This window comes from Schistosoma haematobium, chromosome 1, assembly GCF_000699445.3.
Source record: "Schistosoma haematobium chromosome 1, whole genome shotgun sequence".
In the NCBI taxonomy this organism is placed as follows: domain Eukaryota; kingdom Metazoa; phylum Platyhelminthes; class Trematoda; order Strigeidida; family Schistosomatidae; genus Schistosoma; species Schistosoma haematobium.
In genome coordinates this window covers 42,377,910-42,396,095 of record NC_067196.1, presented here as the reverse complement: position 1 = coordinate 42,396,095, position 18,186 = coordinate 42,377,910, and the positions used below count along the sequence as shown (strand labels likewise).

Here is an 18,186-nt window from a genome sequence, read left to right as displayed (position 1 = left end):
GCCATCATTTAGGATCCATTACAACTCAGAAATTATTTAAAAGCTTTAAGTTCAAATATGCGCTTTCTATTTACGCTGAGATAATGATCGACATCAATAAACTGCCTGGATTCGAATTATTTGAAATATACAACCGGTTGAATAATAAGCTTAATGAGTCTCAAGATATTTTTTAAAACACGGCGGTGTTTATACATCCAACTGATTCAATAGCACATGGCTATTCCCATGAATTAAATATTTATTAATGGATTAGACTTAATCATAACCTCCAGATGATGTTTAAAATATGGAAAAATGTTAGTTGAAATACTATACACGCAATCGCTACTTCGGTTAACAACACCTCAATTGACTGTCAGATAATTCAGGGTGTTTTACTGAAGATAACTACGTTGTCTGAACTTAACTGAAAAGTACATAAAGCCAGGATATAATTTATCACCCGATTGAAAACTCGTGGAAAACATTGTGATCGATCAACCAACTAAATAATGTAAGGCTGGGAACAATATCCAACAAGGTATCCTCTCTTGGATCCTCCAAAATATCAACCTGTAGTAAACAATTATTAAACTTTATCCGGACGTTGATCATCTCTAAAGTTTCAACTGGAATTATTCCGCTTACAAGTCTTGTAAAACTTTCCAAAATAAACCCAAAAATGTTTAGGTTACGATTTCTGATTAAATTTCCTTAGTAAGGTTACATTAAATGGAACACCTAATACCGAAAATGCAAGCTGAAATCGTAATATTAGTATGGTTGATATTTCGACGACAAATAGCATCCAGTTGTCGTGATACTTAAAAATCCGAATGTAATAAAATAAGAAAGGTATTAAATTAAGCTATCGATGTCCTTGTAAGCAGATGATTTGTAAACAAGATTGTGATTAATAGTACAAAAAGAATATGTCTACTTAGAGAAACGACACCTAATATGTCGGTGCTTCACAATTATTGCTGACTTTAACACCAAAGAGGAACAACAACAATATGAAACTCAAGTACTAGGAACAATTGAAAAATTATAGCTGGAGCAAATAAATACAGTAATCCCTAAAACGTTTATATCCTGAGTCGAGATGATCATTTAAATTTTTGGTACCAAGTGCCAATTTTGGTGCTTCAAACAACCTGGACTGACTTATTAGTGAGTACAATTTTGATAATCTTGAGATCAAAGTAATGAATAACGAGTGCGAAAGCGTTTAAAGTAAATGCACGACTTTCTATGTAAATAAGTAAACAAACTTCGTCAGCGGGAAGAACAGCCTAATAAATTAATACATGGAACGAATTCCAGAATTTGGATATTTATGAAACTTCATGGTGATAATTAGCTAAATATATGTGAAATATTAGAATAAGTGTGGCAGACTAACTTTCTACAGTGTAAACGTGAATAGTGATACATGGGAGTGATACTCCCTACATTATTATATGGTGGAAGGTCTCTAACAGAAACCCGGAAAAGTAATCAAGTAGCGTAGTAAGAGGCTAAGATAAGACTGATTAAAGCTGAATAAATATAAATTCCAAAAATACTTCCCCTTAGTTTATTTGTCTCGGTTCTTTAGATTAATAATCTAACGATGGGAAATAGAAATCACACATCAAGATGAATGTTTACAAGACTTCCCATTCCTAATACATTTTTGATCGCAAACGACCACTGAAGGTCAAGTGTGAAAAGAGCTTTGCTATTACAACCCGGTAGTTAATCGCACAATTTTGGTGTCAGACCATAGAACATGCTGTAAAAATAAGTACCCTTCACCATTTTATTAAATCATTCTTATACATAAACTAAAGACAGTGAACGAAAGTGTATTTCGATGGATTTAGAACAATTACATCTTAAATCATTCAGATCACAACTGTAACAGTTATGTAAATGTTATTTAGTCACAAACATAGAAATCGGCCACATGTACACAGATTCAGGTTGCCACACATTAGCACAGCGAGACAAAACGATCAAGATAAATCCTAGAGTAGTAGAAAGACTAAGTGAAGAGAAATACATAAGATTTCGGGACTAAAGAAATGCATAGTGAATGGACCTGCGCCATTGTGGACGATTTCCAGTCGTCGCCACAAGTCCTTAACTACTGGACGTCAACCAGGCAATTTATACCTACTTACATGGCTCAGTTCAACAGCTAATAACTTCATGAATCGATGCTGTCTTAAATTGGCCTCGTTCAGCTTCCTCTAGGCTTACTCCTACACCGTATATTCCCCGTCCAGGTAAGCTGTGGCTGGGTATATGAGATATATGTCCTAACCACCTCGGTGAGGATTCACTATCTGATTAATTGATTAGTCATCTTTACCTATTACCCTATGCCTAACTCACTCGGTGATACTAAGATACACCAGCAGTGTTTCGAAGACATCTATGGTGAAATTCTAATGACCTACAAATATTCTATGCTGAAATTAACATGTTCCACATTCATAGAGTAGAATATGAATTGCTGCGCAGTAAACTCGTAATTTGGCTGACAGACATACACCTCGTTTACGTCACCAGCGACGCACGTTGATGAGAACGGAGCTTCTTGATCCGTATCTAGATGTCATCAGAAACTAGCAAGCCAGGGCTGATGACACTTTCATCATTAGTGAAATGGTCAACTTACTCAACCACTTCAGGTGTTAACGTAGACCGGTCCGGGAGCGAAATTTCACATTTAGAGGGAGAAATACATCTCAAACATACTTGTACTGTTGTTCAAGGCCATCAGTAAACCTTGTAGCGTGACAGTGTCTTCACTAATCAGAACTATATCATCTAAGTATTGCAAGACAGAAAGTGAATCTTTTTACATACTCAATTACGATCTGAAGTATAAACTGATTTGTTAATAGTTTGAATGTCTAAATATTTACCAATGTTGTGTGGAGATAAAAACCATTAAAAACGATCAACTAAACGTAAATAATTACAGACAAAGATAATGAAATAATCAGTTAGTGAACATGCATAATGTCAAACTTTAGAGAAATATTGATCATCCTAGAAACCTGAGATTAACAGCAACATGAGTTGAGTAGCTAGAAGAAACACAATTAAAAGGGATGATTTCAATTTGTAAAATAATAAAAGTGATAATAGCATCGAAGACTTGAATGTGAAATTACGTACTAATAAGTACTATTTTTCTAGCTTAGCTGTACATATACCTACAAAACAGATAGGTGTGGGGTCGATTTACGAGCATATGGTTGGAATCAGAGTCGCCTATGATAAAAAAGATACAAGATGTTACTCAATTTAATTATTAGTTTTTCTAAATATTACCATCATTTTTGTGCTTAAAGTTCGCGACAGTACTCCTCCATATACTAAAACTAAACACAACTATTGTTGGATCTTACGTTAATGCCTGTTGAAATTGCAAGCTGTTATATCGGCGGTGAGAGAAAATATAAAGGATTGAAAACAAATGACCATTAAAAATACAACCAACAAAGCAAACTACGACAGAAGTAGCTTACAGTTAAACGTATCTCTGAGTAACACTTTTCTCCATCAATCCAACCACATTTACAGAAACAAATGATAAAAATAAATATTGGCAGCTGACTATAAACCGAAGGGAAAGTGATCTTATCCATTTGCTTATACTGAGATAGATGGATTCTTAAATTTTAGACAGACCGATTCCTCCCAAGTCACTACTACAAGACAATGCATTTTGCAATAGCCACGATTTACTGAACGATAACATTTGAAATGACGATATTTCAAAAAATTGCAACAAAATCTTTTTTTTAAACAAACAGTACGTCAAAGTTATGGCAAAGCATTAGAAAATATTTTAACTATCTTCCTATTTACAAAATGCATGTAAGTGGAAAAATATTTACAGAAAATCAGGAGTAAAGACCTGTTTATTCATTAAACTTAAAGGAACAAGAATCTAAGGAAAGTGAACCTCCGCTATAAGAACCTCTCTTCTTTTTAGTTTTCTCTTGTTTGAACGCTTTTCCACTGGTAAACTTGAAATCGCGATTCGCTTTTTCACCCCACGATCCACGTGCATTCCGCTGAACAAAGGATTCGAAAACAAAAACGTTATCCAAAGCAGTAGTTTAAAAGTGAAGACAATTTTTTATCCATACAATTTATGTTGTTGCAACTGAGTAACTAACTAGAATTCTGCATACTGGTTTGAGCCAGACATCAATTGATGAAGCTACGAACAAACGGACGACAGAACAGATAAATGTTGAGCACATAAGCCATTGAGCTAGTTTGTTGGGTTGCAACGAAATGGTTTGTTTACATAAACTTTAAGTAGTGAATCATGAGTTTGAAATCTACTTCATCTCTAAAAAAAACTCGAAGCATTCTTCGTTCCTTCTTGAGGCATTGTGGCTTTAAACCCTTTACATGAAACTCAACAAGATTACAGAGATGTGGTAATGATGGAAAAAATTTGGAAGTGGGTATAGCGAAATTAAAGCATACTTTCATACTTCGAGATATTTAATGAATTCTTAACTAATTAGCATTCATCTGAATAACAACTATGTAAATGACTAACATAAAAATTAGGATCCAGGTTAATTCATTCTCAGTATCACTAGGTAACAGGTTTATTAATTATTTATAAGTCATTAGTTATGTCTATATGTAATAATAACAAATTCAAGAAACTGATGGTCTGAAATCATGTTACAGTACAATTTTATAGTTCCGTTTTATCATAAGAATGATCATCATATTTTCCATTACTGTGTATCTCGAAAGACATGCGTTCTCTAAAAAGGCTTTATACAATAATTAGAAGAAACTAATGCCGAATATGTATAATAAAACTAGAAACAGTTTTAGAGTAAAGCAGAGAAAAACATCAAGACAAAGAACCCTCTATCATGTTTAATGTTGAAGACTAGATTGTCTCTCGACAATACTTAGAAGTATATAATATATTGTTTATTGATGTGAACGAATTTTAAAAGCAGTTAAAAATAACATTAAAGTAAATAAACGACAAAACGCAAAACAGGAGAAAAACATAAAATTACCTTCGCCTCGAACGAATTGTCGCGCAGATTGGGATGGACAAATACATCCTTCTCATCCACGCGACGAAAAGGACCGATAGAATCAGTGAAAGACGTTTTAGTAACAGACACAAGATTATCAGTAGAAGAACTAACCGAACTCCTATTCTTCAAATCACCGGAACCAACAAACGAGAAACGGCGCTTACGATTGGACGAATGATCAAACAAATCACGACGCACAGCACCATCACCCACACCGAAATTTGAATTCTCCACAAAGTTCTGACGACCATTAACCACACCACCAACAGACATATTCACACATGGAGACGCCTTCACCAACGCAGGCTTCTTACTCGCCGGCTGCTCGTCATCACTAGAATCAGAGTCCGAGCTCGACGGAGCGGCCGCAACTTTCTTCTTCTGCACAGACTGAGCAGCACCTTGTGGGACAACTCCCATCCCTGTCTTAACACCACTAACAACTACACCAACAGGCTTCTTCGCTGATCCAGCATTACCCTCATCACTCGAATCCGAGTCGGAACTCGACGACGCAGGCTTCCCGACCACCTTCTTACCACCAGCAACTACACCACTAACAGCCTTGCCCACAAATGGAGACGCCTTCACCAACGCAGGCTTCTTACTCGCCGGCTGCTCATCATCACTAGAATCAGAGTCCGAGCTCGACGGAGCGGCCGCAACTTTCTTCTTCTGCACAGACTGAGCAGCACCTTGTGGGACAACTCCCATCCCTGTCTTAACACCACTAACAACTACACCAACAGGCTTCTTCGCTGATCCAGCATTACCCTCATCACTCGAATCCGAGTCGGAACTCGACGACGCAGGCTTCCCGACCACCTTCTTACCACCAGCAACTACACCACTAACAGCCTTGCCCACAAATGGAGACGCCTTCACCAACGCAGGCTTCTTACTCGCCGGCTGCTCGTCATCACTAGAATCAGAGTCCGAGCTCGACGGAGCGGCCGCAACTTTCTTCTTCTGCACAGACTGAGCAGCACCTTGTGGGACAACTCCCATCCCTGTCTTAACACCACTAACAACTACACCAACAGGCTTCTTCGCTGATCCAGCATTACCCTCATCACTCGAATCCGAGTCGGAACTCGACGACGCAGGCTTCCCGACCACCTTCTTACCACCAGCAACTACACCACTAACAGCCTTGCCCACAGATGGAGACGCCTTCACCAACGCAGGCTTCTTACTCGCCGGCTGCTCATCATCACTAGAATCAGAGTCCGAGCTCGACGGAGCGGCCGCAACTTTCTTCTTCTGCACAGACTGAGCAGCACCTTGTGGGACAACTCCCATCCCTGTCTTAACACCACTAACAACTACACCAACAGGCTTCTTCGCTGATCCAGCATTACCCTCATCACTCGAATCCGAGTCGGAACTCGACGACGCAGGCTTCCCGACCACCTTCTTACCACCAGCAACTACACCACTAACAGCCTTGCCCACAGATGGAGACGCCTTCACCAACGCAGGCTTCTTACTCGCCGGCTGCTCATCATCACTAGAATCAGAGTCCGAGCTCGACGGAGCGGCCGCAACTTTCTTCTTCTGCACAGACTGAGCAGCACCTTGTGGGACAACTCCCATCCCTGTCTTAACACCACTAACAACTACACCAACAGGCTTCTTCGCTGATCCAGCATTACCCTCATCACTCGAATCCGAGTCGGAACTCGACGACGCAGGCTTCCCGACCACCTTCTTACCACCAGCAACTACACCACTAACAGCCTTGCCCACAAATGGAGACGCCTTCACCAACGCAGGCTTCTTACTCGCCGGCTGCTCGTCATCACTAGAATCAGAGTCCGAGCTCGACGGAGCGGCCGCAACTTTCTTCTTCTGCACAGACTGAGCAGCACCTTGTGGGACAACTCCCATCCCTGTCTTAACACCACTAACAACTACACCAACAGGCTTCTTCGCTGATCCAGCATTACCCTCATCACTCGAATCCGAGTCGGAACTCGACGACGCAGGCTTCCCGACCACCTTCTTACCACCAGCAACTACACCACTAACAGCCTTGCCCACAGATGGAGACGCCTTCACCAACGCAGGCTTCTTACTCGCCGGCTGCTCATCATCACTAGAATCAGAGTCCGAGCTCGACGGAGCGGCCGCAACTTTCTTCTTCTGCACAGACTGAGCAGCACCTTGTGGGACAACTCCCATCCCTGTCTTAACACCACTAACAACTACACCAACAGGCTTCTTCGCTGATCCAGCATTACCCTCATCACTCGAATCCGAGTCGGAACTCGACGACGCAGGCTTCCCGACCACCTTCTTACCACCAGCAACTACACCACTAACAGCCTTGCCCACAAATGGAGACGCCTTCACCAACGCAGGCTTCTTACTCGCCGGCTGCTCGTCATCACTAGAATCAGAGTCCGAGCTCGACGGAGCGGCCGCAACTTTCTTCTTCTGCACAGACTGAGCAGCACCTTGTGGGACAACTCCCATCCCTGTCTTAACACCACTAACAACTACACCAACAGGCTTCTTCGCTGATCCAGCATTACCCTCATCACTGAATCCGAGTCGGAACTCGACGACGCAGGCTTCCCGACCACCTTCTTACCACCAGCAACTACACCACTAACAGCCTTGCCCACAGATGGAGACGCCTTCACCAACGCAGGCTTCTTACTCGCCGGCTGCTCATCATCACTAGAATCAGAGTCCGAGCTCGACGGAGCGGCCGCAACTTTCTTCTTCTGCACAGACTGAGCAGCACCTTGTGGGACAACTCCCATCCCTGTCTTAACACCACTAACAACTACACCAACAGGCTTCTTCGCTGATCCAGCATTACCCTCATCACTCGAATCCGAGTCGGAACTCGACGACGCAGGCTTCCCGACCACCTTCTTACCACCAGCAACTACACCACTAACAGCCTTGCCCACAGATGGAGACGCCTTCACCAACGCAGGCTTCTTACTCGCCGGCTGCTCATCATCACTAGAATCAGAGTCCGAGCTCGACGGAGCGGCCGCAACTTTCTTCTTCTGCACAGACTGAGCAGCACCTTGTGGGACAACTCCCATCCCTGTCTTAACACCACTAACAACTACACCAACAGGCTTCTTCGCTGATCCAGCATTACCCTCATCACTCGAATCCGAGTCGGAACTCGACGACGCAGGCTTCCCGACCACCTTCTTACCACCAGCAACTACACCACTAACAGCCTTGCCCACAGATGGAGACGCCTTCACCAACGCAGGCTTCTTACTCGCCGGCTGCTCATCATCACTAGAATCAGAGTCCGAGCTCGACGGAGCGGCCGCAACTTTCTTCTTCTGCACAGACTGAGCAGCACCTTGTGGGACAACTCCCATCCCTGTCTTAACACCACTAACAACTACACCAACAGGCTTCTTCGCTGATCCAGCATTACCCTCATCACTCGAATCCGAGTCGGAACTCGACGACGCAGGCTTCCCGACCACCTTCTTACCACCAGCAACTACACCACTAACAGCCTTGCCCACAAATGGAGACGCCTTCACCAACGCAGGCTTCTTACTCGCCGGCTGCTCGTCATCACTAGAATCAGAGTCCGAGCTCGACGGAGCGGCCGCAACTTTCTTCTTCTGCACAGACTGAGCAGCACCTTGTGGGACAACTCCCATCCCTGTCTTAACACCACTAACAACTACACCAACAGGCTTCTTCGCTGATCCAGCATTACCCTCATCACTCGAATCCGAGTCGGAACTCGACGACGCAGGCTTCCCGACCACCTTCTTACCACCAGCAACTACACCACTAACAGCCTTGCCCACAGATGGAGACGCCTTCACCAACGCAGGCTTCTTACTCGCCGGCTGCTCATCATCACTAGAATCAGAGTCCGAGCTCGACGGAGCGGCCGCAACTTTCTTCTTCTGCACAGACTGAGCAGCACCTTGTGGGACAACTCCCATCCCTGTCTTAACACCACTAACAACTACACCAACAGGCTTCTTCGCTGATCCAGCATTACCCTCATCACTCGAATCCGAGTCGGAACTCGACGACGCAGGCTTCCCGACCACCTTCTTACCACCAGCAACTACACCACTAACAGCCTTGCCCACAGATGGAGACGCCTTCACCAACGCAGGCTTCTTACTCGCCGGCTGCTCATCATCACTAGAATCAGAGTCCGAGCTCGACGGAGCGGCCGCAACTTTCTTCTTCTGCACAGACTGAGCAGCACCTTGTGGGACAACTCCCATCCCTGTCTTAACACCACTAACAACTACACCAACAGGCTTCTTCGCTGATCCAGCATTACCCTCATCACTCGAATCCGAGTCGGAACTCGACGACGCAGGCTTCCCGACCACCTTCTTACCACCAGCAACTACACCACTAACAGCCTTGCCCACAGATGGAGACGCCTTCACCAACGCAGGCTTCTTACTCGCCGGCTGCTCATCATCACTAGAATCAGAGTCCGAGCTCGACGGAGCGGCCGCAACTTTCTTCTTCTGCACAGACTGAGCAGCACCTTGTGGGACAACTCCCATCCCTGTCTTAACACCACTAACAACTACACCAACAGGCTTCTTCGCTGATCCAGCATTACCCTCATCACTCGAATCCGAGTCGGAACTCGACGACGCAGGCTTCCCGACCACCTTCTTACCACCAGCAACTACACCACTAACAGCCTTGCCCACAGATGGAGACGCCTTCACCAACGCAGGCTTCTTACTCGCCGGCTGCTCGTCATCACTAGAATCAGAGTCCGAGCTCGACGGAGCGGCCGCAACTTTCTTCTTCTGCACAGACTGAGCAGCACCTTGTGGGACAACTCCCATCCCTGTCTTAACACCACTAACAACTACACCAACAGGCTTCTTCGCTGATCCAGCATTACCCTCATCACTCGAATCCGAGTCGGAACTCGACGACGCAGGCTTCCCGACCACCTTCTTACCACCAGCAACTACACCACTAACAGCCTTGCCCACAGATGGAGACGCCTTCACCAACGCAGGCTTCTTACTCGCCGGCTGCTCGTCATCACTAGAATCAGAGTCCGAGCTCGACGGAGCGGCCGCAACTTTCTTCTTCTGCACAGACTGAGCAGCACCTTGTGGGACAACTCCCATCCCTGTCTTAACACCACTAACAACTACACCAACAGGCTTCTTCGCTGATCCAGCATTACCCTCATCACTCGAATCTGAGTCGGAACTCGACGACGCAGGCTTCCCGACCACCTTCTTACCACCAGCAACTACACCACTAACAGCCTTGCCCACAGATGGAGACGCCTTCACCAACGCAGGCTTCTTACTCGCCGGCTGCTCGTCATCACTAGAATCAGAGTCCGAGCTCGACGGAGCGGCCGCAACTTTCTTCTTCTGCACAGACTGAGCAGCACCTTGTGGGACAACTCCCATCCCTGTCTTAACACCACTAACAACTACACCAACAGGCTTCTTCGCTGATCCAGCATTACCCTCATCACTCGAATCCGAGTCGGAACTCGACGACGCAGGCTTCCCGACCACCTTCTTACCACCAGCAACTACACCACTAACAGCCTTGCCCACAGATGGAGACGCCTTCACCAACGCAGGCTTCTTACTCGCCGGCTGCTCATCATCACTAGAATCAGAGTCCGAGCTCGACGGAGCGGCCGCAACTTTCTTCTTCTGCACAGACTGAGCAGCACCTTGTGGGACAACTCCCATCCCTGTCTTAACACCACTAACAACTACACCAACAGGCTTCTTCGCTGATCCAGCATTACCCTCATCACTCGAATCCGAGTCGGAACTCGACGACGCAGGCTTCCCGACCACCTTCTTACCACCAGCAACTACACCACTAACAGCCTTGCCCACAGATGGAGACGCCTTCACCAACGCAGGCTTCTTACTCGCCGGCTGCTCGTCATCACTAGAATCAGAGTCCGAGCTCGACGGAGCGGCCGCAACTTTCTTCTTCTGCACAGACTGAGCAGCACCTTGTGGGACAACTCCCATCCCTGTCTTAACACCACTAACAACTACACCAACAGGCTTCTTCGCTGATCCAGCATTACCCTCATCACTCGAATCCGAGTCGGAACTCGACGACGCAGGCTTCCCGACCACCTTCTTACCACCAGCAACTACACCACTAACAGCCTTGCCCACAGATGGAGACGCCTTCACCAACGCAGGCTTCTTACTCGCCGGCTGCTCATCATCACTAGAATCAGAGTCCGAGCTCGACGGAGCGGCCGCAACTTTCTTCTTCTGCACAGACTGAGCAGCACCTTGTGGGACAACTCCCATCCCTGTCTTAACACCACTAACAACTACACCAACAGGCTTCTTCGCTGATCCAGCATTACCCTCATCACTCGAATCTGAGTCGGAACTCGACGACGCAGGCTTCCCGACCACCTTCTTACCACCAGCAACTACACCACTAACAGCCTTGCCCACAGATGGAGACGCCTTCACCAACGCAGGCTTCTTACTCGCCGGCTGCTCGTCATCACTAGAATCAGAGTCCGAGCTCGACGGAGCGGCCGCAACTTTCTTCTTCTGCACAGACTGAGCAACACCTTGTGGGACAACTCCCATCCCTGTCTTAACACCACTAACAACTACACCAACAGGCTTCTTCGCTGATCCAGCATTACCCTCATCACTCGAATCCGAGTCGGAACTCGACGACGCAGGCTTCCCGACCACCTTCTTACCACCAGCAACTACACCACTAACAGCCTTGCCCACAGATGGAGACGCCTTCACCAACGCAGGCTTCTTACTCGCCGGCTGCTCGTCATCACTAGAATCAGAGTCCGAGCTCGACGGAGCGGCCGCAACTTTCTTCTTCTGCACAGACTGAGCAGCACCTTGTGGGACAACTCCCATCCCTGTCTTAACACCACTAACAACTACACCAACAGGCTTCTTCGCTGATCCAGCATTACCCTCATCACTCGAATCCGAGTCGGAACTCGACGACGCAGGCTTCCCGACCACCTTCTTACCACCAGCAACTACACCACTAACAGCCTTGCCCACAGATGGAGACGCCTTCACCAACGCAGGCTTCTTACTCGCCGGCTGCTCGTCATCACTAGAATCAGAGTCCGAGCTCGACGGAGCGGCCGCAACTTTCTTCTTCTGCACAGACTGAGCAGCACCTTGTGGGACAACTCCCATCCCTGTCTTAACACCACTAACAACTACACCAACAGGCTTCTTCGCTGATCCAGCATTACCCTCATCACTCGAATCCGAGTCGGAACTCGACGACGCAGGCTTCCCGACCACCTTCTTACCACCAGCAACTACACCACTAACAGCCTTGCCCACAGATGGAGACGCCTTCACCAACGCAGGCTTCTTACTCGCCGGCTGCTCATCATCACTAGAATCAGAGTCCGAGCTCGACGGAGCGGCCGCAACTTTCTTCTTCTGCACAGACTGAGCAGCACCTTGTGGGACAACTCCCATCCCTGTCTTAACACCACTAACAACTACACCAACAGGCTTCTTCGCTGATCCAGCATTACCCTCATCACTCGAATCCGAGTCGGAACTCGACGACGCAGGCTTCCCGACCACCTTCTTACCACCAGCAACTACACCACTAACAGCCTTGCCCACAGATGGAGACGCCTTCACCAACGCAGGCTTCTTACTCGCCGGCTGCTCGTCATCACTAGAATCAGAGTCCGAGCTCGACGGAGCGGCCGCAACTTTCTTCTTCTGCACAGACTGAGCAGCACCTTGTGGGACAACTCCCATCCCTGTCTTAACACCACTAACAACTACACCAACAGGCTTCTTCGCTGATCCAGCATTACCCTCATCACTCGAATCTGAGTCGGAACTCGACGACGCAGGCTTCCCGACCACCTTCTTACCACCAGCAACTACACCACTAACAGCCTTGCCCACAGATGGAGACGCCTTCACCAACGCAGGCTTCTTACTCGCCGGCTGCTCATCATCACTAGAATCAGAGTCCGAGCTCGACGGAGCGGCCGCAACTTTCTTCTTCTGCACAGACTGAGCAGCACCTTGTGGGACAACTCCCATCCCTGTCTTAACACCACTAACAACTACACCAACAGGCTTCTTCGCTGATCCAGCATTACCCTCATCACTCGAATCCGAGTCGGAACTCGACGACGCAGGCTTCCCGACCACCTTCTTACCACCAGCAACTACACCACTAACAGCCTTGCCCACAGATGGAGACGCCTTCACCAACGCAGGCTTCTTACTCGCCGGCTGCTCATCATCACTAGAATCAGAGTCCGAGCTCGACGGAGCGGCCGCAACTTTCTTCTTCTGCACAGACTGAGCAGCACCTTGTGGGACAACTCCCATCCCTGTCTTAACACCACTAACAACTACACCAACAGGCTTCTTCGCTGATCCAGCATTACCCTCATCACTCGAATCCGAGTCGGAACTCGACGACGCAGGCTTCCCGACCACCTTCTTACCACCAGCAACTACACCACTAACAGCCTTGCCCACAGATGGAGACGCCTTCACCAACGCAGGCTTCTTACTCGCCGGCTGCTCGTCATCACTAGAATCAGAGTCCGAGCTCGACGGAGCGGCCGCAACTTTCTTCTTCTGCACAGACTGAGCAGCACCTTGTGGGACAACTCCCATCCCTGTCTTAACACCACTAACAACTACACCAACAGGCTTCTTCGCTGATCCAGCATTACCCTCATCACTCGAATCCGAGTCGGAACTCGACGACGCAGGCTTCCCGACCACCTTCTTACCACCAGCAACTACACCACTAACAGCCTTGCCCACAGATGGAGACGCCTTCACCAACGCAGGCTTCTTACTCGCCGGCTGCTCATCATCACTAGAATCAGAGTCCGAGCTCGACGGAGCGGCCGCAACTTTCTTCTTCTGCACAGACTGAGCAGCACCTTGTGGGACAACTCCCATCCCTGTCTTAACACCACTAACAACTACACCAACAGGCTTCTTCGCTGATCCAGCATTACCCTCATCACTCGAATCCGAGTCGGAACTCGACGACGCAGGCTTCCCGACCACCTTCTTACCACCAGCAACTACACCACTAACAGCCTTGCCCACAGATGGAGACGCCTTCACCAACGCAGGCTTCTTACTCGCCGGCTGCTCATCATCACTAGAATCAGAGTCCGAGCTCGACGGAGCGGCCGCAACTTTCTTCTTCTGCACAGACTGAGCAGCACCTTGTGGGACAACTCCCATCCCTGTCTTAACACCACTAACAACTACACCAACAGGCTTCTTCGCTGATCCAGCATTACCCTCATCACTCGAATCCGAGTCGGAACTCGACGACGCAGGCTTCCCGACCACCTTCTTACCACCAGCAACTACACCACTAACAGCCTTGCCCACAGATGGAGACGCCTTCACCAACGCAGGCTTCTTACTCGCCGGCTGCTCGTCATCACTAGAATCAGAGTCCGAGCTCGACGGAGCGGCCGCAACTTTCTTCTTCTGCACAGACTGAGCAGCACCTTGTGGGACAACTCCCATCCCTGTCTTAACACCACTAACAACTACACCAACAGGCTTCTTCGCTGATCCAGCATTACCCTCATCACTCGAATCCGAGTCGGAACTCGACGACGCAGGCTTCCCGACCACCTTCTTACCACCAGCAACTACACCACTAACAGCCTTGCCCACAGATGGAGACGCCTTCACCAACGCAGGCTTCTTACTCGCCGGCTGCTCGTCATCACTAGAATCAGAGTCCGAGCTCGACGGAGCGGCCGCAACTTTCTTCTTCTGCACAGACTGGGCAGCACCTTGTGGGACAACTCCCATCCCTGTCTTAACACCACTAACAACTACACCAACAGGCTTCTTCGCTGATCCAGCATTACCCTCATCACTCGAACCCGAGTCGGAACTCGACGACGCAGGCTTCCCGACCACCTTCTTACCACCAGCAACTACACCACTAACAGCCTTGCCCACAGATGGAGACGCCTTCACCAACGCAGGCTTCTTACTCGCCGGCTGCTCATCATCACTAGAATCAGAGTCCGAGCTCGACGGAGCGGCCGCAACTTTCTTCTTCTGCACAGACTGAGCAGCACCTTGTGGGACAACTCCCATCCCTGTCTTAACACCACTAACAACTACACCAACAGGCTTCTTCGCTGATCCAGCATTACCCTCATCACTCGAATCCGAGTCGGAACTCGACGACGCAGGCTTCCCGACCACCTTCTTACCACCAGCAACTACACCACTAACAGCCTTGCCCACAGATGGAGACGCCTTCACCAACGCAGGCTTCTTACTCGCCGGCTGCTCATCATCACTAGAATCAGAGTCCGAGCTCGACGGAGCGGCCGCAACTTTCTTCTTCTGCACAGACTGAGCAGCACCTTGTGGGACAACTCCCATCCCTGTCTTAACACCACTAACAACTACACCAACAGGCTTCTTCGCTGATCCAGCATTACCCTCATCACTCGAATCCGAGTCGGAACTCGACGACGCAGGCTTCCCGACCACCTTCTTACCACCAGCAACTACACCACTAACAGCCTTGCCCACAGATGGAGACGCCTTCACCAACGCAGGCTTCTTACTCGCCGGCTGCTCGTCATCACTAGAATCAGAGTCCGAGCTCGACGGAGCGGCCGCAACTTTCTTCTTCTGCACAGACTGAGCAGCACCTTGTGGGACAACTCCCATCCCTGTCTTAACACCACTAACAACTACACCAACAGGCTTCTTCGCTGATCCAGCATTACCCTCATCACTTGAATCCGAGTCGGAACTCGACGACGCAGGCTTCCCGACCACCTTCTTACCACCAGCAACTACACCACTAACAGCCTTGCCCACAGATGGAGACGCCTTCACCAACGCAGGCTTCTTACTCGCCGGCTGCTCATCATCACTAGAATCAGAGTCCGAGCTCGACGGAGCGGCCGCAACTTTCTTCTTCTGCACAGACTGGGCAGCACCTTGTGGGACAACTCCCATCCCTGTCTTAACACCACTAACAACTACACCAACAGGCTTCTTCGCTGATCCAGCATTACCCTCATCACTCGAACCCGAGTCGGAACTCGACGACGCAGGCTTCCCGACCACCTTCTTACCACCAGCAACTACACCACTAACAGCCTTGCCCACAGATGGAGACGCCTTCACCAACGCAGGCTTCTTACTCGCCGGCTGCTCGTCATCACTAGAATCAGAGTGCGAAGTCGACGACGTATACTTTTCAGTGTTGTCTGTATGACTGTTTTTGTGTTTGTTTTCTTGTTCTGATGAAGTTTCTAATTTATGATCTATATTCCCTTTGATGTTATTAAAGTGGAGATTATGTTCATTCGTCTGCGGTTTCGGTTCACTCTTTCTATTGAGACTAGTCGAATGCGAATTTTCAATATGAATTTTTAGTTGGTGTCGTATGTTCAGATGTTTTATTGTGACTGTTCTCTTCACCTTCGCACTGATTTTTTCCACCCATATTCAAGGCTCCAGCTCTCCTGAGATTTATTGTGTTCTAATTGCTATTTGCCTTTTCTATATTTTTAAAAGTTTTAATTAAAATTGATGAGGTTTATAGTAAATCAAGCATTATACGTGACAAAAGTGATAATTTATTCTCAGCTATTTACTTCTTATCATTAAACACCCTGAGTAGAGGCTTCCTACTTTAAGGTACTATATACAAGCTTACTTCTTGTACGTTCATTTAAAATAATTATTCAAGACAGCAGGTGGTAATATATAAGAGAAAGATTGCATATAGAGATATAGTACAAGAAGAAAAAATTGGTTCGTAGAAAGAAAGATAAGAAGCGATTTTAATCTCAGTTTAAAGGAAGACAGGGAGTGTATACACCGACTAATTACTTGAAATGACGAATCAGCTCCAAGGGATAGAAGTGGAGTGATCTAACCATTAAAACATGAAGGTACTATTGCTAATTGGCAATATCTTTTGGAGTATATCCTATTGAGCGCGAACTAGTGCTATGACACGGACGCAATAAACCTTCTCTTGATTTTCGGCACGTCACATTATTGTGTCCAGTAATATACTTTTGACTAAATTGGAATTCAGAAGAGCTTCAAGGTTGGTAAAATGGGCAGAAAGATGTAACTGTGAGTCTAGGTTCGGATGAATATACCCAGTCCGTAATTGACTGCATGTGATATTCTTGCTTCGGCCCAAAAACTGGTACCGATTTCTCGACAGCTCTCATCTCGAAGTAATTTTTTTGTTTGCTTTCCCTATGACTTGAAGATTGAGGCGAATATTTTTTATTTCGTAGGCAATCTCCTATATCAGATTACGAATTCAACTTCTAGCTCCTTTAGTTTCGCTGGTATGAGACCACCGACTTACTACAAATAGCTAGGACTACTCCAAAAGAATCAAACCGTTATGCAGAAAAAACAGGTGATACACCTATGTAGTCATTTTTGTATATGATTAGAGTTTTGGATACAGTAATTTAGTGTCTTGTTGGTATGTGGACTACTACCTACAAAATTTTCGGCTTAGGAACACACATGAGCTTTACATGGAGAAAAAACGTCTCGTAATAATCACGGGAAGAGTCGCTATTAGAATTGCTAATAGTTCAATAAGCATATATACTGTACACTTTACTAACCGGTGAACCGAACACAAAAACCACATACCGTCAGCCCAAACGCGAAACCACGCATAACACTTTAAAGTGCCCTCCTCACTCATATCAACATTAAAACACACCAGATGACAGAAAGGCTGATTGCCAGAAAAAAGGGATATGGGTGTCCTGTTTCAGGTCAATATCACTAAACATATGTTTTAAAGGAACCCTCTTCCTTCATAATGAGTTGATATCGGATGCTTAGACAAATTAGCAACTTCGTTTTTTTCTACTATGCAAAATAATCTGATACAAATGGTCTAAATAGTTCCAGTGTTTGGCTACTCGCAGAGTATGGAAGGCGTGCCTGCGGTTAAGTGGGCTTTGATGTGCATCTAGTTTTTGGATGTTGCCTCTAGACTGATGCCGCCAACCACACCCTTCAACTGTGCACACTCTTGACGATCGACAGTTTTGATACATGGTTTACCTTCAAACAAACAT

At 46.9% G+C, this 18,186-nt stretch overlaps 2 protein-coding genes across 2 annotated transcripts; both read right to left on the bottom strand.

Moving 5' to 3' along the window:
- Positions 1-3,710: 3,710 nt before the first annotated feature.
- MS3_00010135 (uncharacterized protein) lies at positions 3,711-7,253 on the bottom strand (the record flags this gene model as incomplete). Its single annotated transcript, XM_012945172.3, has 2 exons — positions 3,711-4,061; positions 5,046-7,253. 2 exons carry the CDS (start codon positions 7,251-7,253, stop codon positions 3,906-3,908), a joined length of 2,364 nt encoding a protein of 787 aa, XP_012800626.2. The 3' UTR covers positions 3,711-3,905.
- Positions 7,254-7,570: 317 nt separating this feature from the next.
- MS3_00010134 (uncharacterized protein) lies at positions 7,571-17,789 on the bottom strand (the record flags this gene model as incomplete). The annotated part of the gene is made up of 2 exons (XM_051218488.1): positions 17,750-17,789; positions 7,571-16,621 (listed from the first exon to the last, which is right to left on the bottom strand). Exon 2 carries the CDS (start codon positions 16,070-16,072, stop codon positions 7,571-7,573), a length of 8,502 nt encoding a protein of 2,833 aa, XP_051074099.1. The 5' UTR covers positions 16,073-16,621; positions 17,750-17,789.
- Positions 17,790-18,186: the final 397 nt, after the last annotated feature.